The following is a 16,929-nucleotide window of genomic DNA, read 5'->3' as shown; positions in this document are numbered from 1 at the left end:
TATGCATCTGAAGAAGTGAGGTTTTTACCCACGAAAGCTTATGCCCAAATAAATCTGTTAGTCTTTAAGGTGCCACCAGACTCCTTGTTGTTTTTAATCGAGGATGGCGTACCAGTCTCCCGGATCCAGAGAAGGGATGATTGTGCTCAAGGAGACCATGCGGAACTGTTGAGTTCCCTCAGGTCCAGAAGTGGCCTTAGGCCTCCCTTTGCTTTGGGGACGAGGAAGTAACGGGAGTAGAAAACCCTTGCCTTTGAGCTCCTGGGGCACCTCCTCCACTGCTCCTAGAGCGAGGAGGTACTGAACCTCCTGGATGAGAAGTTGCTTGTGAGAGGGGTCCCTGAAGAGGGACGGAAAAGGGGGATGGGAGGGTGGGGAGGAGCAGAAGTGGATAGAATATCCAACCTCTACTGGGCGGAGCACCCACCGATCCGACGTAATAAGGGACCATGCACGGTAGAAGCGGGATAGACAGTTCAAAAAGGGAGGATAACTGGCCGGGTTGTGGACTGGTAATCCGTCCTCGTGCGCACCTTCAAAAGGGGTGCTTAGGGCCTGGAGGGGGCTTGGACTGGCCCTGGCCCTGCCCAGGAGGATGGCGCGACGGCCTACGCCGACTATATCTATTCCTCCTGCGGGAGAAGTCCTGCCTGGGCCTAGTGGGAAAAGAGCGCTACTGGGTGGTCTGCACTTTGAAAGGCTTCCTTTGGGTCACCGAGGTATGCATGCCGAGGAACTTATTGGTGTTACGGGAGTCCTTCAGGCTATGCAGTCTAGAGTTTGTCTGCTCAGCAAACAGGCCCTGGCCGTCGAACGGGAGGTCCTGAATTGTTTGCTGAACTTCAGGAGGGAGACCCAAGGATCGGAGCCAGGCATTGTGTCTCATCGTGATACCCGACGCGAGGGTACGTACTGCCGAGTCCGCGGCATTCAAAGAACCCTGGAGGGAAGTCCGGGTTACAATTCTGCCCTTCTCAGCGATGGCCCCCAGTTCAGCCCTTGACTCATATGGGAGAAGCTCTTTGAACTTTTGAATCGCAGACCATGCGTTGTAACTGTACCTGCTCAAGATCGCGAGCTGGTTAGCGAGCAGGCGAGAAAGGTTTATTCAACAGGGGTCCTTTCTCCCAAACAAATCAAGGCGTTTAGCTACTGCTGACTCTGCCTCTCTTTTTCGTTCACCGCCTCCACAACAAGGGAGCACGGAGGGAGGTGGGTGAAAAAATATTCGTACCCTTTAGTGGGAACAAAGTACTTTTGTTCAACCCCTTTGGCCGTAGGGGGAATGGAGGCAGGCATTTGCCAAATAGTCTTGGTGTTAGACTGGATAGTCTTTAGCACAGGTAAGGCCACCCAAGAGGGACCCTTTGGTGCCAGGATGTCCACCACAGGGTCCTCGTCCTCTACCACCTCCTCCACCTGGAGGTTCATATTTAGGGCCACCCTTTGAAGGAGTTCCTACAGTGCCCTGTAGTCCATGGGTGGTGGACCAGATGTGGAGGTACCCGCCACCACCTCGTCAGGAGATGACGAGGAAGAAGCCACCGATAGGACCAGTTCCGTGGCGGCCTCCTGATCCTCTGGGACCGGTTTCTCCCGAACCCTGGTGTAGCCTCCACCGGGGGTGGGGTTGGATCCAGGTTCTGCGATGGATCCTGAGGTGGGCAGCTGATGGTTGCCTCAGGGAGGCAAGACCCCGAATGGGATGATGGGGGAGCACCTGGGGGGGCACTTTGGGCCTGATGGTACGTCTAAGGGGTCCAGAATTACCACTGGGGTTGCCAGTGGAGCACTGAAGCGTCCTGTCTAAGACTTCCCGGACCTGATCTGGGCACTTCCGATGCCCCCGATGCTCTGCTTGACCTGAGGCCGACTTTGAGTGGGAGGGCCAAGGGGTGGCGGTGCAGTACTATCCCAAGGAAGCCTCCTCCTCGAATGGATGGGATGAGTGCCATGGGGAATAACGAGGATCAAAGAGTGACCGGTGGTGCTGCTGCGGGGAACGGCAGCGAGATGTGGAGCGGTGCCAGGAGGTCGATCAGCGCTACGAAGTGGGGCTTTATCTTGGTGGGGAGTGGTGCTGCGATTTAGAGTGGTGCTGCGATTTAGAGCGGTGCTGCGATTGAGGCCCGAGCTGAAGCGGGGACTGGTGTCCGGAGCGGGATCTGGAATGGTACTGCAAATGGGAGCGGCCGCGACGTAGAGCGACTACTGGGAAGTGCAGTCCGAGGTCAATGCGAGCGGTGCCACAAGATGACAGATTGGGATCTGGACCTCGAGCAGGACAACGACCTCTCAGCCGACGACCACCTCGAGCTGGAACGGCTCTGAGGGTCGGGGCTGCGAGACCAGTGCCGCAAGTCAGACTGGCGTGGGGCATAAGTGCAGCGCCGGGACTCAGAACGGCGCAGAGATCCTGGTTGGGGGGCAGACGGCCCGCACATAGCCGGTTTGCCTCTTGTCAGTGCCGGGCCTCGGGGTAGCGGAGGCCTTGAGACTGGGGACTTGGGTGCCGTCATTTCGATAAGCCCCCTAGTGGCCTCAAAAATGTCCAGTGTGGAGGGTAGCATGACCTCCTCCACCTGCAGCCGCGGGGAGTCCAGGAGCGCGGGGCTTCCTGGGGAGACAGGGGCCCATGAAGGTTGAGCCTGACCGGAGGATCTGTCGGCCGTAGGCCCATGCTCCGCACCGTGCCCTGCCGAAGCTGCAGTTTTCATGTCGGGCCGTTGTGGAGGCTTGTCCTTAGCCTGCTTTTTGTGGGCAGCCGGCGAGTGGGAGTGGTGCCAACGGGAACACTTCTGGGCCCCGGGAGACTGCCAGCCCCTGGGAGGGCATGCTGAGTCCTTTTTTCGGTGCTGTGGACAGCACCGATGGAGGAACGCTCCGCACCAAGACACTCGGGGCCGGGTCCTGCTGCGGACGGAGGGCAGACTCCATGAGGAGTTGTTTTAAAACAAATGTCCCTCTCCTTTCTAGTGCGAGGCTTGACAGCCTTGCAGATCTTGCACATGTCTGCCTGATGGGCTTCTCCCAGACATTGGATACAGGAGTCGTGGGGGTCGCCCACGAGCATAGGTTTGGCACAGGAGCTACAGGGTTTGAAGCCCTGGGATGCATGCCCCAGAGCCCCGCGGGGCCCTCGTTGAAGGGGAAATAACCCCCAACCACTGAAGACTACAATTAACAACTAGAAGAGAACAATTAACTAACAATGGGTAACTATATACAAAGCTAAGCAGAAGAGCTAGGGATTAGTGGAGCACTTGCGAGCAAGAGACCACTGTTCCAACAACCGTCACTGGCGGTAAGAAGGAACTGAAGGGAGGTCGGGCTGGCAGGGTCGTATATAGAGCACTATATTGGTGCCACTTCAGGGGGCTCCACAGCCAGCCTGATAGGTAGCTGCTAGAGAAAAGTTTCTGACAGCAGTGCACACGGCGCGCGCACACAACTAACTGGAATTGATATGAGCAAGCACTCCAAGAACAGATTGACAGAGCCAGAAGGGTACCCAGAAGTCACCTACTACAGGACAGGCCAAACAAAGAAAGTAACAGAACGCCACTAGCCGTCACCTACAGCGCCCAACTAAAACCTCTCCAGCGCATCATCAAGGATTTTCAACCTATCCTGAAGGATGATCCCTCATTCTCACAGACTTTGGGAGACAGGCCAGTCCTCGCTTACAGACAGCACCCCAATCTCGAGCAAATACTCAACAGCAACTACACACCACACAATGAAACACTAACCCAGGAACCAATCTCTGCAACAAACCCTGCTGCCAACTCTGTCCGCATATCTATTCAAGGGACACCATCATAGGACCTAACCACATCAGCCACACCATCAGGGGCTCATTCACCTGCATATCTACCAATGTGATATATACCATCACGTGCCAGCAATGCCCCTCTGCCATGTACATTGGCCAAACCGGACAGTCTCTATGCAAAAGAATAAATGGACATAAATCAGACATCAAGAATTGTAACATTCAAAAACCAGTGGGAGAGCACTTCAATCTCCCTGGACACTCAATAACAGACTTTAAAATGGCAATTCTTCAACCAAAAAAATTCAAAAACAGATTCCAACAAGAAACTGCAGAACTGGAATTAATTTGCAAACTTGACACCATCAAATTAAGCCTGGGAGTGGATGGGTCACTACAAAAAATAATTTCCCCTCTCTTGATACTCGCACCTTTTTGAAAACGATTGGAAATGGGCAACGTCCACCTTGATTGCATTGGCCTCGTTAGCACTACAAAAGTAACTTTCCTTCAGTTGATATTCATCCCTTTTTGTCAACTGTTCAGAATAGGCCACTTCCACCTTAATTGAATTGGCCTCGATTGGATGGACCCCCCATTTGGTAAGGCAACTCCCATCTTTTCATGTACTGTACTATATATACTGCTTACTGTATTTTTCACTCCATGAATCTGATGAAGTGGGTTTTAGCCCACGAAAGTTATGCCCAAATAAATTTGTTAGTTAGTCTCTAAGGTGCCACAAGGACTCTTTGTGTTACTCTGTATCAGCAAAACCAATGGCTACCACTCTGAAACCTGTAGGCACATTAGAACTAGACAATTTTTGTTCTTTCAGACTGGGAATCACTTAAGTGACACTTACTTGAGACTCTCCTGTGAACTTGAAGATGACCTGTCTGACTGAGGGAGAGATGCTATACTGCCAGAATTCTTCAAGTAAGTCTGGAGACTTCTTTGATAGGATGGCTCAAGGTTATTGTACAGGGCCTCTGCTTCTCCAGGAAAGTGACTTCTAAGACCCAGGTAAGTCCTACAAAACAAAAGAACAGCCAGGTAGAACTGCTACAGGGTTTTTTTTGTTTGTTTGTTTTTTGTTGTTTTTTCAACTACACAGAAAAAATGAAAATCCAGCTGTGACACAGGCTAGAAAGGGTTACACAACTAGCAGGCTAATTGACCCAAATTCAACGTTTATAAAAGTGTTTAAAAAGTATGTAAATGGTAGTTAGGGCCATTTCATGTTAGATAGACTAGACCTTTGAAATGGAAACTTGTATTGTTAGAGAATTAGAGGTAACAGTAATTGAATGTGTTTACTTATATCTTGTTAATGTTAACCATGTAAACAGTTTCTATTGATTCAGAGATCAAAAGGGAGTATTAACATTTAGATGAAACTTGGGTATGATAACGTCATTGTCTATATTTCACTTTGAAGTTAGTAGTAAACTGTCTATGAATTGCTTAATGAATAATTACCTTATACTAATCAATATAGCTAACTACCAGTGATGCTTAGGAAAGAGAAGGTTACTTCAAAAGACTATTGTTCACACAAGAGGCTGCAAAAAATCTCTATAAAAACGCTTGGGACCTGATCCTTTCATCTCAAATCTGCTTATGCTTCATCAGGGGAAGCTTGGACCACAAGATTGAGATCTCCAGTGCCATCTGGATCACCCCGATATTGAACATTGGACTGAACCTATGGACTAATTCTAAAAGAACTCTGTACAACTCTAAAGCTCACCATCTCCACTATGAAATTGACCTAAGATCAACATTCATGTCTGTATGTATAATGATCTTTTAAACCAATATTCTCCCTCTTTTCTTTGTAAATTTTAGTTTAGTTAATAAGAATTGGCTATAAGCATGTATTTGTGTAAGATCTGAAATATTCATTAACTTGGTGGGTAACGTGTCCGATCCTTTGGGACTGGTAGAACTTTTCATATGATGAACGAGATTATCAATAAACCTCATCATATTTGACTTGGCTGTCTGGGTGGGAGCCCAAAGGCTGGGTTGCTTTTAGAGAACTGTGTTTTTTGGCTTCTGGGTAACCAGTAATGTATTGTAGAAGCTGTTTTGTTGTTGGCTTAAATCTAAGTATCAGAATAACCACCAGTTTTGGGGATTGTCTGCCCCATTCTTTGCAGTTTGCCCTAATTGAGCAATCTCAGCATGGCTCCCAGTCGCACCAGCACTGAAATATGTGCTGAATGCTTCTCCACTAGCCAGGTTATGGAGGCATCTAGCACAAAAGTCTGAACTAATCTTTCCAAAGTAACTTTATTCCTCCCATCACATTCTCTGTGATATATCTTTTGATATTTCCTGCCCACTGAAGATACCCCAGAATATACCATCAAATATTAGTAGCCAATACTATCTGTGATGTCACAGAATGATCCATTCTAAGAAACTTTCAGTGAACCAGCACAATATAAAGGGTATTTCTCAAAAGGGAATTTTTTAAAAAAGTTAGTTAAGATTTATGGTGATTTAATTTTGCTTCAAAATTTGCCTCTGAAGTAAATTATTATTTTGGAAAACAGAAGGTGCTTGAGAAATAACATTGAGAAATACTAGATATTGATTCTGCATTTTAAACAGATGTACTTTTCATGTAATTCAGAATTCACTGCACATTACACAAATGTAAAAGACTGGCCTGGTGGCATAGCAGTAGTGGTCTGCCTTAATGGTCTACAGCCAAACTAAAGCAGCCAAAGAGGAGTGAATTTAGCCCTCGCCAGTTCCATTTATCACAATCAGGTGAGGATTTCAAATCCTAACTGAGACCATTTGAATGCTAACAATAAGTACTGGCAGTTTTATTTTCATTGCTAGGCAGAGTGGTACAGTGGAGAGGCTACAGGACTGGCACTCAGGAGACCTGGGTTCTATTCCTGGCTCTGCCACTGACCTGTTGGGCAAGTCACTTCACCTCTCTGTGCCTCTATCAGGCAGATGGAGCTCATCCACGAGCGCAGAAAGTTCACCTAGGAGAAGAAAAACTCTGATTTCAAACCAAATGTTCTGTCAGGCCTGGCCAGCTAGTTTGTGAAAATTGTGCCAATCACACATGCTCTATGAGACTGTACCACCACTGTTTGACAGGCAATGTGGTAGTATTGTCTTCCCTGCTCTGTGTTCTTTAAATGAAAGCAGGGAAATTAAATGCCACAAAGCTACGCTGATGCACATTATGTTCACAGATTTAATCTACCAAAAAGAAAAATGTATGGTTCTTTAAGAAACTCTCACATTGCACACACCGTACATTTTTCTGTTTATATTTAACAGTAACTAGAAATTAAAAATGTGTGCTATGTAGGGTGACCAGACAGCAAGTGTGAAAAATCGGGACGGGGGTAGGGAGGTAATAGGAGCCTGTATAAGAAAAAGCCCCAAATATTGGGACTGTCCCTATAAAATCGGGACATCTGGTCATCCTAGTGCTATGTGAGGTAGTGCTGCAATAAGAATTTTAACGTTTTCACTTACTAAACTTTGAGCATTTAAATCTGTAAACTTAGTATCTGATGAAGGGTTTTTTTATGCATTTTGTTTTAATGGATTTGAATGAGATTATGAAAAGAGCAGGGGTTGAACACTAGCTTTATCCATTAATTTTCAGTTTTATTTCCTATACTTGTGTTTTATTCTTGTGTAACTGTATGTCTCCATGTGTGACAGGAAGTGAATCTCCTATAAAAAAAGAATCTTTTGTAACAGAAAATAATAAGCATTATTGTCACAAAGAAGGGCAGATTCCAAGTTAAAACCTTGCATGAAAAAGGCACCAATTTTAAATGGTCATTTTCATGCTACTTATATGCTTTCTTATTCTATTTCAAAGGACTGTTAATTACCTTTATTGACAAAATATAGATGATAAGTATAATTTATTTTATTTTGTTGTCCCTGCAGAAAACAAGCATAGGAGGATGAGCAGAATTATCGTCTGTCTTAACAAAAGAACTGTTAGTTGTTCAATGATGTTTTGTACTCATGGAAGTAAGAGACTGATTAGGCAGAAATACTGATCTACAATACTTCCATTTTACTGAAGTCATCAGATTTTCCAAAACAAAAACCAGTAACTCTTCTAAGCTTTACTAAATTAGGTAGGGCGTTTTGCATGGAAAAAAATGTTCATTTTAGGATTATATTAAATGATCAATTTTAACCATATTCTTCAGTGATTAACAGTTAAATACCTTAAGCATACAGTAACTCCTCACTTAACATTGTAGTTATGTTCCTGAAAAATGCAACTAAGTGAAACGATGTTAAACGAATCCAATTTTCCCATAAGATTTAATGTAAATGTGGGGGGTAGGTTCCAAGGAAATTTTTTTGGGGCAGACAAAAGGCATTATATACTGTACAGTACTGTACTGTGGTTGGGAAGTGCCTCTGGCTTACCTCACACAAGCACAGCGTGCTACAGGCAAGGATACTAGGAAGCACCTTCGCAGCAGCAGCTTCCCCGGAGCAGAACAGGACACGGACTTTGCCAGGGGATGCTCCAGGCCTGCCTGTTCCCATCCTCCTCCACTCCAGGCCCACCTCTTCCCACCCCCACTCCACCTCCTCTCCGGAGCACGCCGCATCCCCGCTCTCCCCCCGGGAAAGTCCTAGGACCTAAGTGCTTAGGACTTTCTGGGAGGGAGGGGCAAGGGTAGAGATGCGGCGCTTCCCCGCTTCTCCCCCTCCCTCCCAGCGCTTTGGACTTTCTGGGAGGGAGGGGGAGAAGCGGAGATGCAGCCCCTTCCCCGCTCCTCCCCCTCCCTCCCAGAAAGTCCTAAGCGATGGGAGGGGGAGAAGCGGAGATGCAGCCCCTTCCCCGCTCCTCCCCCTCCCTCCCAGAAAGTCCTAAGCGATGGGAGGGGAAGGAGGCGGAGAAGAGGAACTTGTGCAATGCTCCCTTGTAAAGTTGCTGCTCTTCCACAGAATCTTACAAGCAGTGGACAGAGCAGGCAGCCAAACGACGTTATAAGGGAGCATTGCACAACTTTAAACAAGCATGGTCCCTAATTGAGCAGCGACGTAACTTTGAAACAACATTAAGCGGGAGGACGTTAAGTGAGGAGTTACTGTACTACAATATATAGACTTCCCTTCCCTTGGTATAAAATGTCAAATCTTTCAACCAAGGTTACAAGTTCACTCAAAACTCTTACTTTCTTGCCTCCACTCTTGCCTCAGCATCAGCATCGTGAATGCCCTTTTTGATGGTTTCAACCAAGACAGTTGCATGCCTAGAAGACAATACCTCATATTAGTTTTTAATTTTACAAATTTAATTACACCAAGGTAATTTCTTACCTGTTAATTAAGTTTCTCTAAGTCATACAGAGTACATCTACACTGCAATTAAAAACCCGCGGCACCAAGTTTCGGAGCTGGGTCAAATGACTTAGGCTCAAGGGGTTCAAGCTGTAGGGCTAAAGATTACAGTATAGACATTCAAGCTCGGGCTAGAGCCTGAGCTCTGAGACCCGCCCCTCTCGCGGGGGCTCAGAGCCCAGGCTCCAGCCTAAGCCCAAATATCTACACTGCAATTTTTAGCCCCATAGCATGAGTCAACTGACCTGAGCCAGCTGCAGCTGTGCCATGGGTCTTCTAATGTACTGTAGACCTACACACAGTGATCCTGATATTGGATCTGGACCTTCCTTCTAGCATATGCAAGTCAGGAAAGGGATCAGAGCCATAATGACATAACTATCCCTTTTTAAGATGCTTAGGCAGGCTGTCAGGCCCCAGCTATTCCTGGTTCGGAAGATGGAATCTGTGCCTGCATGCTTACTTGGGCCCATTGTTAAGACAGGCATGCTAGAAAGTACCTTTCAATTTTAAGGAGATGCATGTATAGTAAAGAAGTCAATATATTGATCAGTGATAGAAAATAGGCTTATCTTGAATAAGTACAAAGATAAAGTGTCTCCCCACTGTATTCCTTAAAAATTAGTTTTTGAATGATCAGTCTTTTGAAATCAATCAATTAGTGCAGAATAAAAATAGCATACTACTGGATTGATAGAAAGGAGGCTACTCACCCAGTGTAGTAACTGACGTTCTTTGAGATGAGTGTCCCTGTGGGTGCTCCACTCCAGGTGTTGGTGCGTCCCTGCGCCTTCGCTCGGAGATTTTAACAGCAGTACTCGTACCGGTCACGCAAGCACAGAGCCTCCTCCCCCCCCCCCCCCCCCGAGTGTACCTTAATAGTACACATGCGCGACCGGTCTCCTCAGTTCCTCCTCTACAATGAAGGCTACCCCAACTCCGAAATAGAGGGGAGGAAGGTAGAGGAACACCCACAGGGACACTCATCTTGAAGAACATCAGTTACTGCACAGGGTGAGTAACCTCCTCCTCTTCTTCTTCTTCTTCTTCTTCGAGAGATGTCCCTGTGGGTGCTCCACTCCAGGTGATTGAAAAGCAGTGTACCTCAAGGAGGTAGGGACTTTGGATGTGGTAGGAATGCAGTAGATAATACAGCTCTGCCTAATCGTGTTATCAGAGAGAGGTCCTTGAGTAAGGGCATAGTGCTTAACAAATGTGTGTTCAGAAGACCAAAGTGGCCGCTTTACAGATGTCAGCCAGGGAAACTTTGCGTAGAAAAGCCATGGAGGTAGCCACAGATCTAGTGGAGTGAGTTCTGATGCCGGCTAGAGGCGTCACTTTCTTTATCTGATAGCACAGTCGGATACACTCAGAAATCCAGTTTGAAAGTCTCTGGGTAGAAATAGGTGTGCCTTTGGAACGCTCTGCGATGGAGACGAAGAGTTCCTAAAGGGCTTGGTTCTATCCAAATAGAAGGACAAAGCCCTGCGTACGTCTAACGTAGGCATGGTAGATTCAAAAGAGTTTGCATGTGGTTTAGGAAATAAAGTCGGTAGGTGTATCGGCTCATTGATGTGGAACGACGAAGGCACCTTTGGAAGGAATTTGGGATGTAATTGGAGGGGGGTTACCTTGTCCTTAACAAATAGTGTATAATGTGGGTCTGCCATGAGAGCTGCTATTTCTCTCCTGCCCGTCTGGCGGAGGTGATTGCCACTAGGAATGCTGTTTTCATAGAGAGGTGTAGGAGGGAGCAAGTGGCATGGGGCTCAAATGGTTGTTGAATTAAGCAGGATAAAACTAACTGAAGGTCACACAGAGGGGTAGGAGATTTAATGTCCAGGTATAGGGATTGGAGCCCTTTGAGAAAACGCTTGGTGATTGGATGAGCAAAAACAGAGGTATCGTCGATCTTGTCATGAAAAGTTGTAATAGCAGCTAAGTGGACTTTGATGGAGCTGAAAGAAAGGCCCGATTGCTTGAGGTCTAATAGGTAGTCAAGTATGATTGAGAGAGGTGCAGAAGTAGGAAGAAGTTGTTTAGGTGAGCACCAGTGTGTGAATCGCTTCCACTTACGGAGATAGGTGATGCGAGTAGATTGTGTTCTGCTATGTAGGAGCATTCTTTGAACCTGCTCAGAGTATGCTAGTTCATTTTGGGAGAACCCTGTAGGTACCAAGCTTTGAGGTGAAGCATGGACAGGTTGGGGTGAAGAAATCAGCCGTGTTGCTGCGATAGAAGGTTTGGAGTGAGGGGCAACGAGATTGGTGGGCGGATTGATATTCTGGTGAGGAACGGAAACCATGGTTGTCTGGGCCACGACGGGGCAATCAGAATTACTGTGGCACGAACTCTCTGTATCTTTGTTAGAACTCTGTGGAGAACCAGTATCGGAGGAAAAGCATATAGCAAGTCCTGGTGCCATGGGATCATGAACGCATCTCCCAGGGAATATTTGCCCAGTCCCGCTCTGGAGCAAAATTCGAGACATTTCGTGTTTTTCACAATTGCAAAAAGGTCTATGGTTGAGTAGCCCCACATGTGGAATATGTTGTGGATGATTGTCTCGTTTATCTCCCGTTCATGATCCCAGGGAAAGCGTCTGCTTAATTCATCCGCTGTGGTATTCATAGCTCCAGGAAGATAGGCGGCTGATATCCGAATGTTGTTCGCAAGGCACCAATTCCAGAGCTTCATGGCTTCTCTGAAAAGCGAGTGTGAGCGAGCCCCACCCTGCCTGTTTACATAAAACATGCAGGCGATGTTGTCTGTCATTATCCATACATGTTGGTTCTGGATTAATGGGAGGAAGTGACGGCAGGCGTTGCGTATGGCTCGAAGTTCTAGGACATTTATGTGCAGGGAGGTTTCGGCTTAAGACCATAGCCCCTGGGCTGTGTGGTGGGACATGTGTGCACCCCACCCTGTGCGGGATGCATCGGTAGTCGTCATGAGGGATGGAGCATCCTGGAGAAAGGGGACTCCAGAGCAGAGGTTGGAGGGAACTGTCCACCATAGGAGAGAGTCTGACTCTGAAAGGTATGGATAGAGGCTTTTTTAGAGTGTGCACATTCGGTCTGTAAACCATGGCCAACGAAGCTTGGAAGCACCTCATGTATAGTCGTGCGTTTTGGACCACGAAAGTGCACGAGGGCATGTGACCTGGTAGTTGTAGACTGTCTCGAGCAGTGACCTGAGGACTGTTGCAGAGTTTCGTTGCCAATAATTTTATGGTGTTGAAGCAATCAGGCGGGAGAGATGCTATTCCCGTCCGGGAATCGAGGTGTGCTCCTATGAACTCCAGGTGCTGGGTAGGAGATAATGTGGATTTGTTTTTGTTTATTTGTAGGCCGAGGGATAGGAAACAATCGACAGTGAGCTGCGTGAATCGAAGCGCTTCATCGAGCGTTGAGGCTTTGAGGAGATAATCATTGAGGTAAGGAATTATGATAACTCCTTGTTTCCTGAGCTAGGCAGTGACTATGTCTAGGAGCTTGGAAAAAACACAGGGGGCGGTGGATAGGCTGAAGGGTAGCACCCTGTATTGAAAATGTGTCGAGCCGAGGGTAAAACGAAGGAAACGTCTGTGTGCCGGATGTATAGTCACATGAAAATAGGCGTCCTGTAGGTCGAGGGCTGAAAACCAATCGCCCTGCTCCAGCACTGGGATTATGGTGGTGAGGGTAACCATTTTGAACTTTTGCTTTTTGATAAATTTGTTGAGCCGCCTGAGGTCGAGGATAGGTCGCCATCCCCCAGTTTTCTTTTCTGTTAAGAAATAATGGGAATAAACCCCCTTCCCTCTGTGTTGTTCAGGCACAAGTTCCACTGCTCCCAATAGAAGATGTTGTACTTCTTGGATGAGCAGTTGCTCGTGAGAGGGGTCCCTGAAGAGGGACGGGGAGGGTGGGTGAGTAGGAGGCAAGGATAGGAAAGGGATCGAATAGCCAATTGTGACAACTTCTGTAACCCACTTGTCGGTGGTAATGTTCTGCCATTGATGGGAGAATGGTTGTAGGCGGTGTCCAAAAATAGGGACATGTGGTGTAAGCGCTGAAGTGGGAACGTTGTTTTCTAAACCCTCGACCAAGGCTTCAAATCTGCTCATTAATCGGAGGGGGTTGAGACGCTGCCGAGGAATTGGGACAGTGACAGTGGTATCTGGGTCTCTGGCATTGCTGCTGTTGTCGTTGCTCATGTGATCTATGGAATTGCTGGGTATATGCGGGATAGCGTGGACGCTGGTAGGGTTGATATCGATACTGTCGCCTTCTGATCGTAGGGGTTTGAATTCATAGAGACCAGAGAGTTGTCCTTGAGTCTTTCATTGAATGAAGTACGTCGTTCGTCGTGAAGGCAAAGAGTTTGTCGACGAAGGGAAGATCTTCAATGGTATTCCGGACCTCTCAAGGAAAGGAAGAGGAGGAAAGCCATGAACTCAGCGCATGACCACTACTGTAGCAGTGGATCTTGCTGCAGTGTTGGCTGCATCGAGGGCCGCTTGAAGAGCAGTATGTGAGATGATTTGTCCCTCAGAAACTAGAGCTGTGAATTGTTGTTATTTTCCCTTCCGGAATGTCATCGATAAAGTCCATGAATTTGTTGTAATTTTTGTGGTCATATTTTGCCAGAACAGCAGTATAATTAGCAATGCGAAACTGTAACGTGGAAGATGCATATACTTTACGTCCGAGCAGATCTAGTCACTTACTGTCCTTGTTGGATGGGGTGGAGCGGGGAAACTGGTGTATGGTCTTTTGGTAACTGCGTCTACCACCAGCGAGTTTGGCACTGGATGAGCGAAAAGGAATTCAGAGCCCTTGCAAGGGATGAAGTACTTGCGGTCCGCTCGTTTACAGGCAGGTAGGCTTGCAGCAGGGCTCTGCCAGATGGCCTTAGCAGGTTCCAAAAGGGCTGCGTTGATCGGTAATGCAATCCTAGAAGAAGAAGAGGGCTGAAGGATGTCCATTAACTCATGCTGCTGTTCAGGAACCTCCTCCAAGTTAAGAATTAACTCTCTGGCAACTCTTTTGAAAAGGTCTTGAAGTATTGAGAAATCATCCGAAGATGTGGGGGAAGGAGGAAGTAAGGCTTCATCAAGAGTAACAACTGAGTCTACTGGGTTTGAGGCAGGTTGTGACTGATCCTGCAGTTGTGATGGGGCTGCCTGGTGCCTTATGTCAGTGTCAGGTTCGTCAGCTGGCGGTGCCGGACAGGTGTCGCGCCTGGTTGAGGTGGCATAGCGAGTGTGGTCTCGAGGATAAGATGCCCCTGGTGCCCAATATTGCCACTGTGGAGGGAAGGGCATAGGTGGTGCCATCCAGTGGTTTACACACCATGGGGCAGGACCCTGAGAGTAGGACGAGGTAATTTTTCTGACCTCTATTGACTGGGGTCTGAGGATGGGAGATTTGATATGGTGAAAATTCCCCCTGCAGTCCACCTTCCTCATCACTGGAGGAAGGATGTCCGGACCCTGACTGAGCATTTGGAGAGAAGTAGGCATTGAGTAGGGGTGACTGCAGGACAGGTGATACCAGCAGGTCCCTAGACTCTGTAAATTGCAGTGTTGGAGCTCCTCTGTGAGGGGAGGGCTGTGCAAGAGGAATGCGCTGTGAAGAAAAATCCCTCTGCACCGGTGTCCTAAGCATTGTTTCACTGCCGGCCAGCTTAGCGGGTATCGGTGCCGGGAAAGCAACAACAGCCTGCGGGGGGGTCAGGCACGTCAGCATGTGTTGGCACGGCTTCCGTCGCGGTGCCGAACGGTGCCATATGAGAGGCAGGCAACTGGAAGCCTGAAGCCTCAGCACCGGAGCTTGGTGGTACCACCGCAGCCGGGTTTCACACGGCGCCGGAGGAGCCCAGCGCGTCAAAAATGCTCAGCCGGGGAAGTGCTGGGAGGGAGGCTGTAGACCTGCCTGAGGAAGTCTTCTCCCGCGAAGTTCCCTTTGCAGGTGAGAGAAGGTGCCCTTTTTTTGCAGTTTTCTTGTCTCTCTTTGAGGCAGGGGGCTGTGGCGTGCAGTGGATCCGGAGTCAGCGCCCGGGTCTGAAGCTGACCCTAATGATTTTTGAAGGAGGAGCAGTTTTAGTCTCAGCTCCCTGTCCTTCTGTGCCCTAGATTTAAGTTTGCTGCAGTGGGCACACTTTTGGGGGATGTGGGACTCCCCCAAACATTTTATGCACTTTGCATGGCCTTCTGACAGAGGGATGGCATCTTTGCAGGCAGAGCAGCGCTTAAAGCCTGGGGAGCCAAGCATGTCGGAAGCGGCTGCCACTGACGGGAACAAAGAAAAAGGTTTTATTTATTTATTTAAGGAGAGAAAAGGAGAGAAAAATGGTAACTAAGTACTACTGGTAACAAACTAACTAACTAGAAAGGTAATTGTAACAAAGGGAGAGAAAGTCTCTAACGAGTCTGCTGAGCTCCATCTCAGGCCGGGGACGGTAGAGAAGGAACTGAGGAGACTGGTCGCACAGGCGTACTATTAAGGTACACTCAGAGCCGGGGGGCAGGCTCTGCGAGTGCGTGACTGGTACGAGTACTGCTGTTAAAATCTCCAAGTGAAGGCGCAGGGACGCACCAACACCTGGAGTGGAGCCCCCACAGGGACATCTCTTGAAGAAGAATGATTATTTACTCAAAAATACTGTACTATAGTTGAAAGCAAAGAATTCTTATTACTTATAAAATATCACCACAGTATTAGGAAAGGATGATCTTGCATTTAAGTTATTGGACAAGGATTTAGGAGGTTAGGTTCAATTCCCAGCTCTGCTACAGACTTCCTATGTGACCGTAGGCAAATCATTTAATCGCTCTATACCTCAGCTCCCCCATCTGTGAAAAATACTACTTTTCCTACCTCACCAGAGTGTTAATGAGGTTAAATACATTTAAGTCTGTGAGATGCTCAGATATTACTGTGATTATGGCCAATAAGTACCTAGATTAATATGTTTTATTTACATCCTTTTCAGACTGGATTTAAAATGCACTGAATATTGTCACCCAGTATAATACCTATCAAATATTGTCGCAGCAAAATACTGATTTTGTCTTTTCTTAGGGAAAAGAGATATATTTTTACCTCTCTGATTTAACATGCTAGCAATACATAGTATATTATGTATCACTGAGTAATGTGTAAAATATTTTCCAGGTCATTTTACTGTAGACTAATTTAAGCCACTGGTGGGTAATATACTTCTCCTTAGAAAAAATATTCAGTCACAGTATTTCCAACATCATGATCCTATTTTGCACTCTGGACAAAAAAGTTATGTAACTTTATTGGGAGAGAAGACAGAACAAATCTTTTCCCACCTTTCAGATAGTTTCATATTGCATCTATGCAGCCAAACACACAGATTGTACAATACTACCAATCTAGAAAGTATTTCTGGTAATAACAAGAATTTTGTAGTATTTCCTTTTCTTTCTAATGTTAGGATTAAAATTCCAGACACACTGTATCATCAGAACCTAATTTGTAATAATTATTTATTGAAAGAATAGTAATAATGTTTTAAAAAGACTGCAGGTCCTTCTTGCATACCCCCCACAAAAAATGTAACTAACATCTCAACTACCAAACTACAATTAAAATCACTAGAACATTGATTAATACAAACACTAATGGAAGTCCTGAGTTTTGAGAATACATGTAGGAAAGGCTACAAAAAAAAACACAGGCTGAGGGCAACAGAAGCCCTGACCACAAAAAAGGAGGAGGGAACACCCCTCACCCCAAGCACACGTTTGGGCTATAAAATAAATGAAAAGCTAACTA

The 16,929-nt window shown here is 46.9% G+C and overlaps 1 protein-coding gene across 32 annotated transcripts in view; it reads right to left on the bottom strand.

Annotated features, from left to right (window-relative positions):
• Positions 1-16,929, bottom strand: part of CLASP2 (cytoplasmic linker associated protein 2) — a 288,662-nt gene that overhangs the window by 123,369 nt on the left and 148,364 nt on the right. For all 32 annotated transcript variants that reach the window (XM_065398871.1, XM_065398877.1, XM_065398874.1 and 29 more), the window contains 2 exons: positions 8,974-9,051; positions 4,641-4,808 (listed from right to left, as the gene is read on the bottom strand). In XM_065398871.1, the coding sequence (XP_065254943.1) occupies positions 4,641-4,808; positions 8,974-9,051 (246 nt within the window). The remainder of the gene's footprint in view (positions 1-4,640; positions 4,809-8,973; positions 9,052-16,929) is intronic.

Source organism: Emys orbicularis, chromosome 2, assembly GCF_028017835.1.
Source record: "Emys orbicularis isolate rEmyOrb1 chromosome 2, rEmyOrb1.hap1, whole genome shotgun sequence".
Taxonomy (NCBI): domain Eukaryota; kingdom Metazoa; phylum Chordata; order Testudines; family Emydidae; genus Emys; species Emys orbicularis.
The sequence above is the reverse complement of the archived record's forward strand: the minus strand, read 5'-3'. Positions and strand labels throughout refer to the sequence as shown.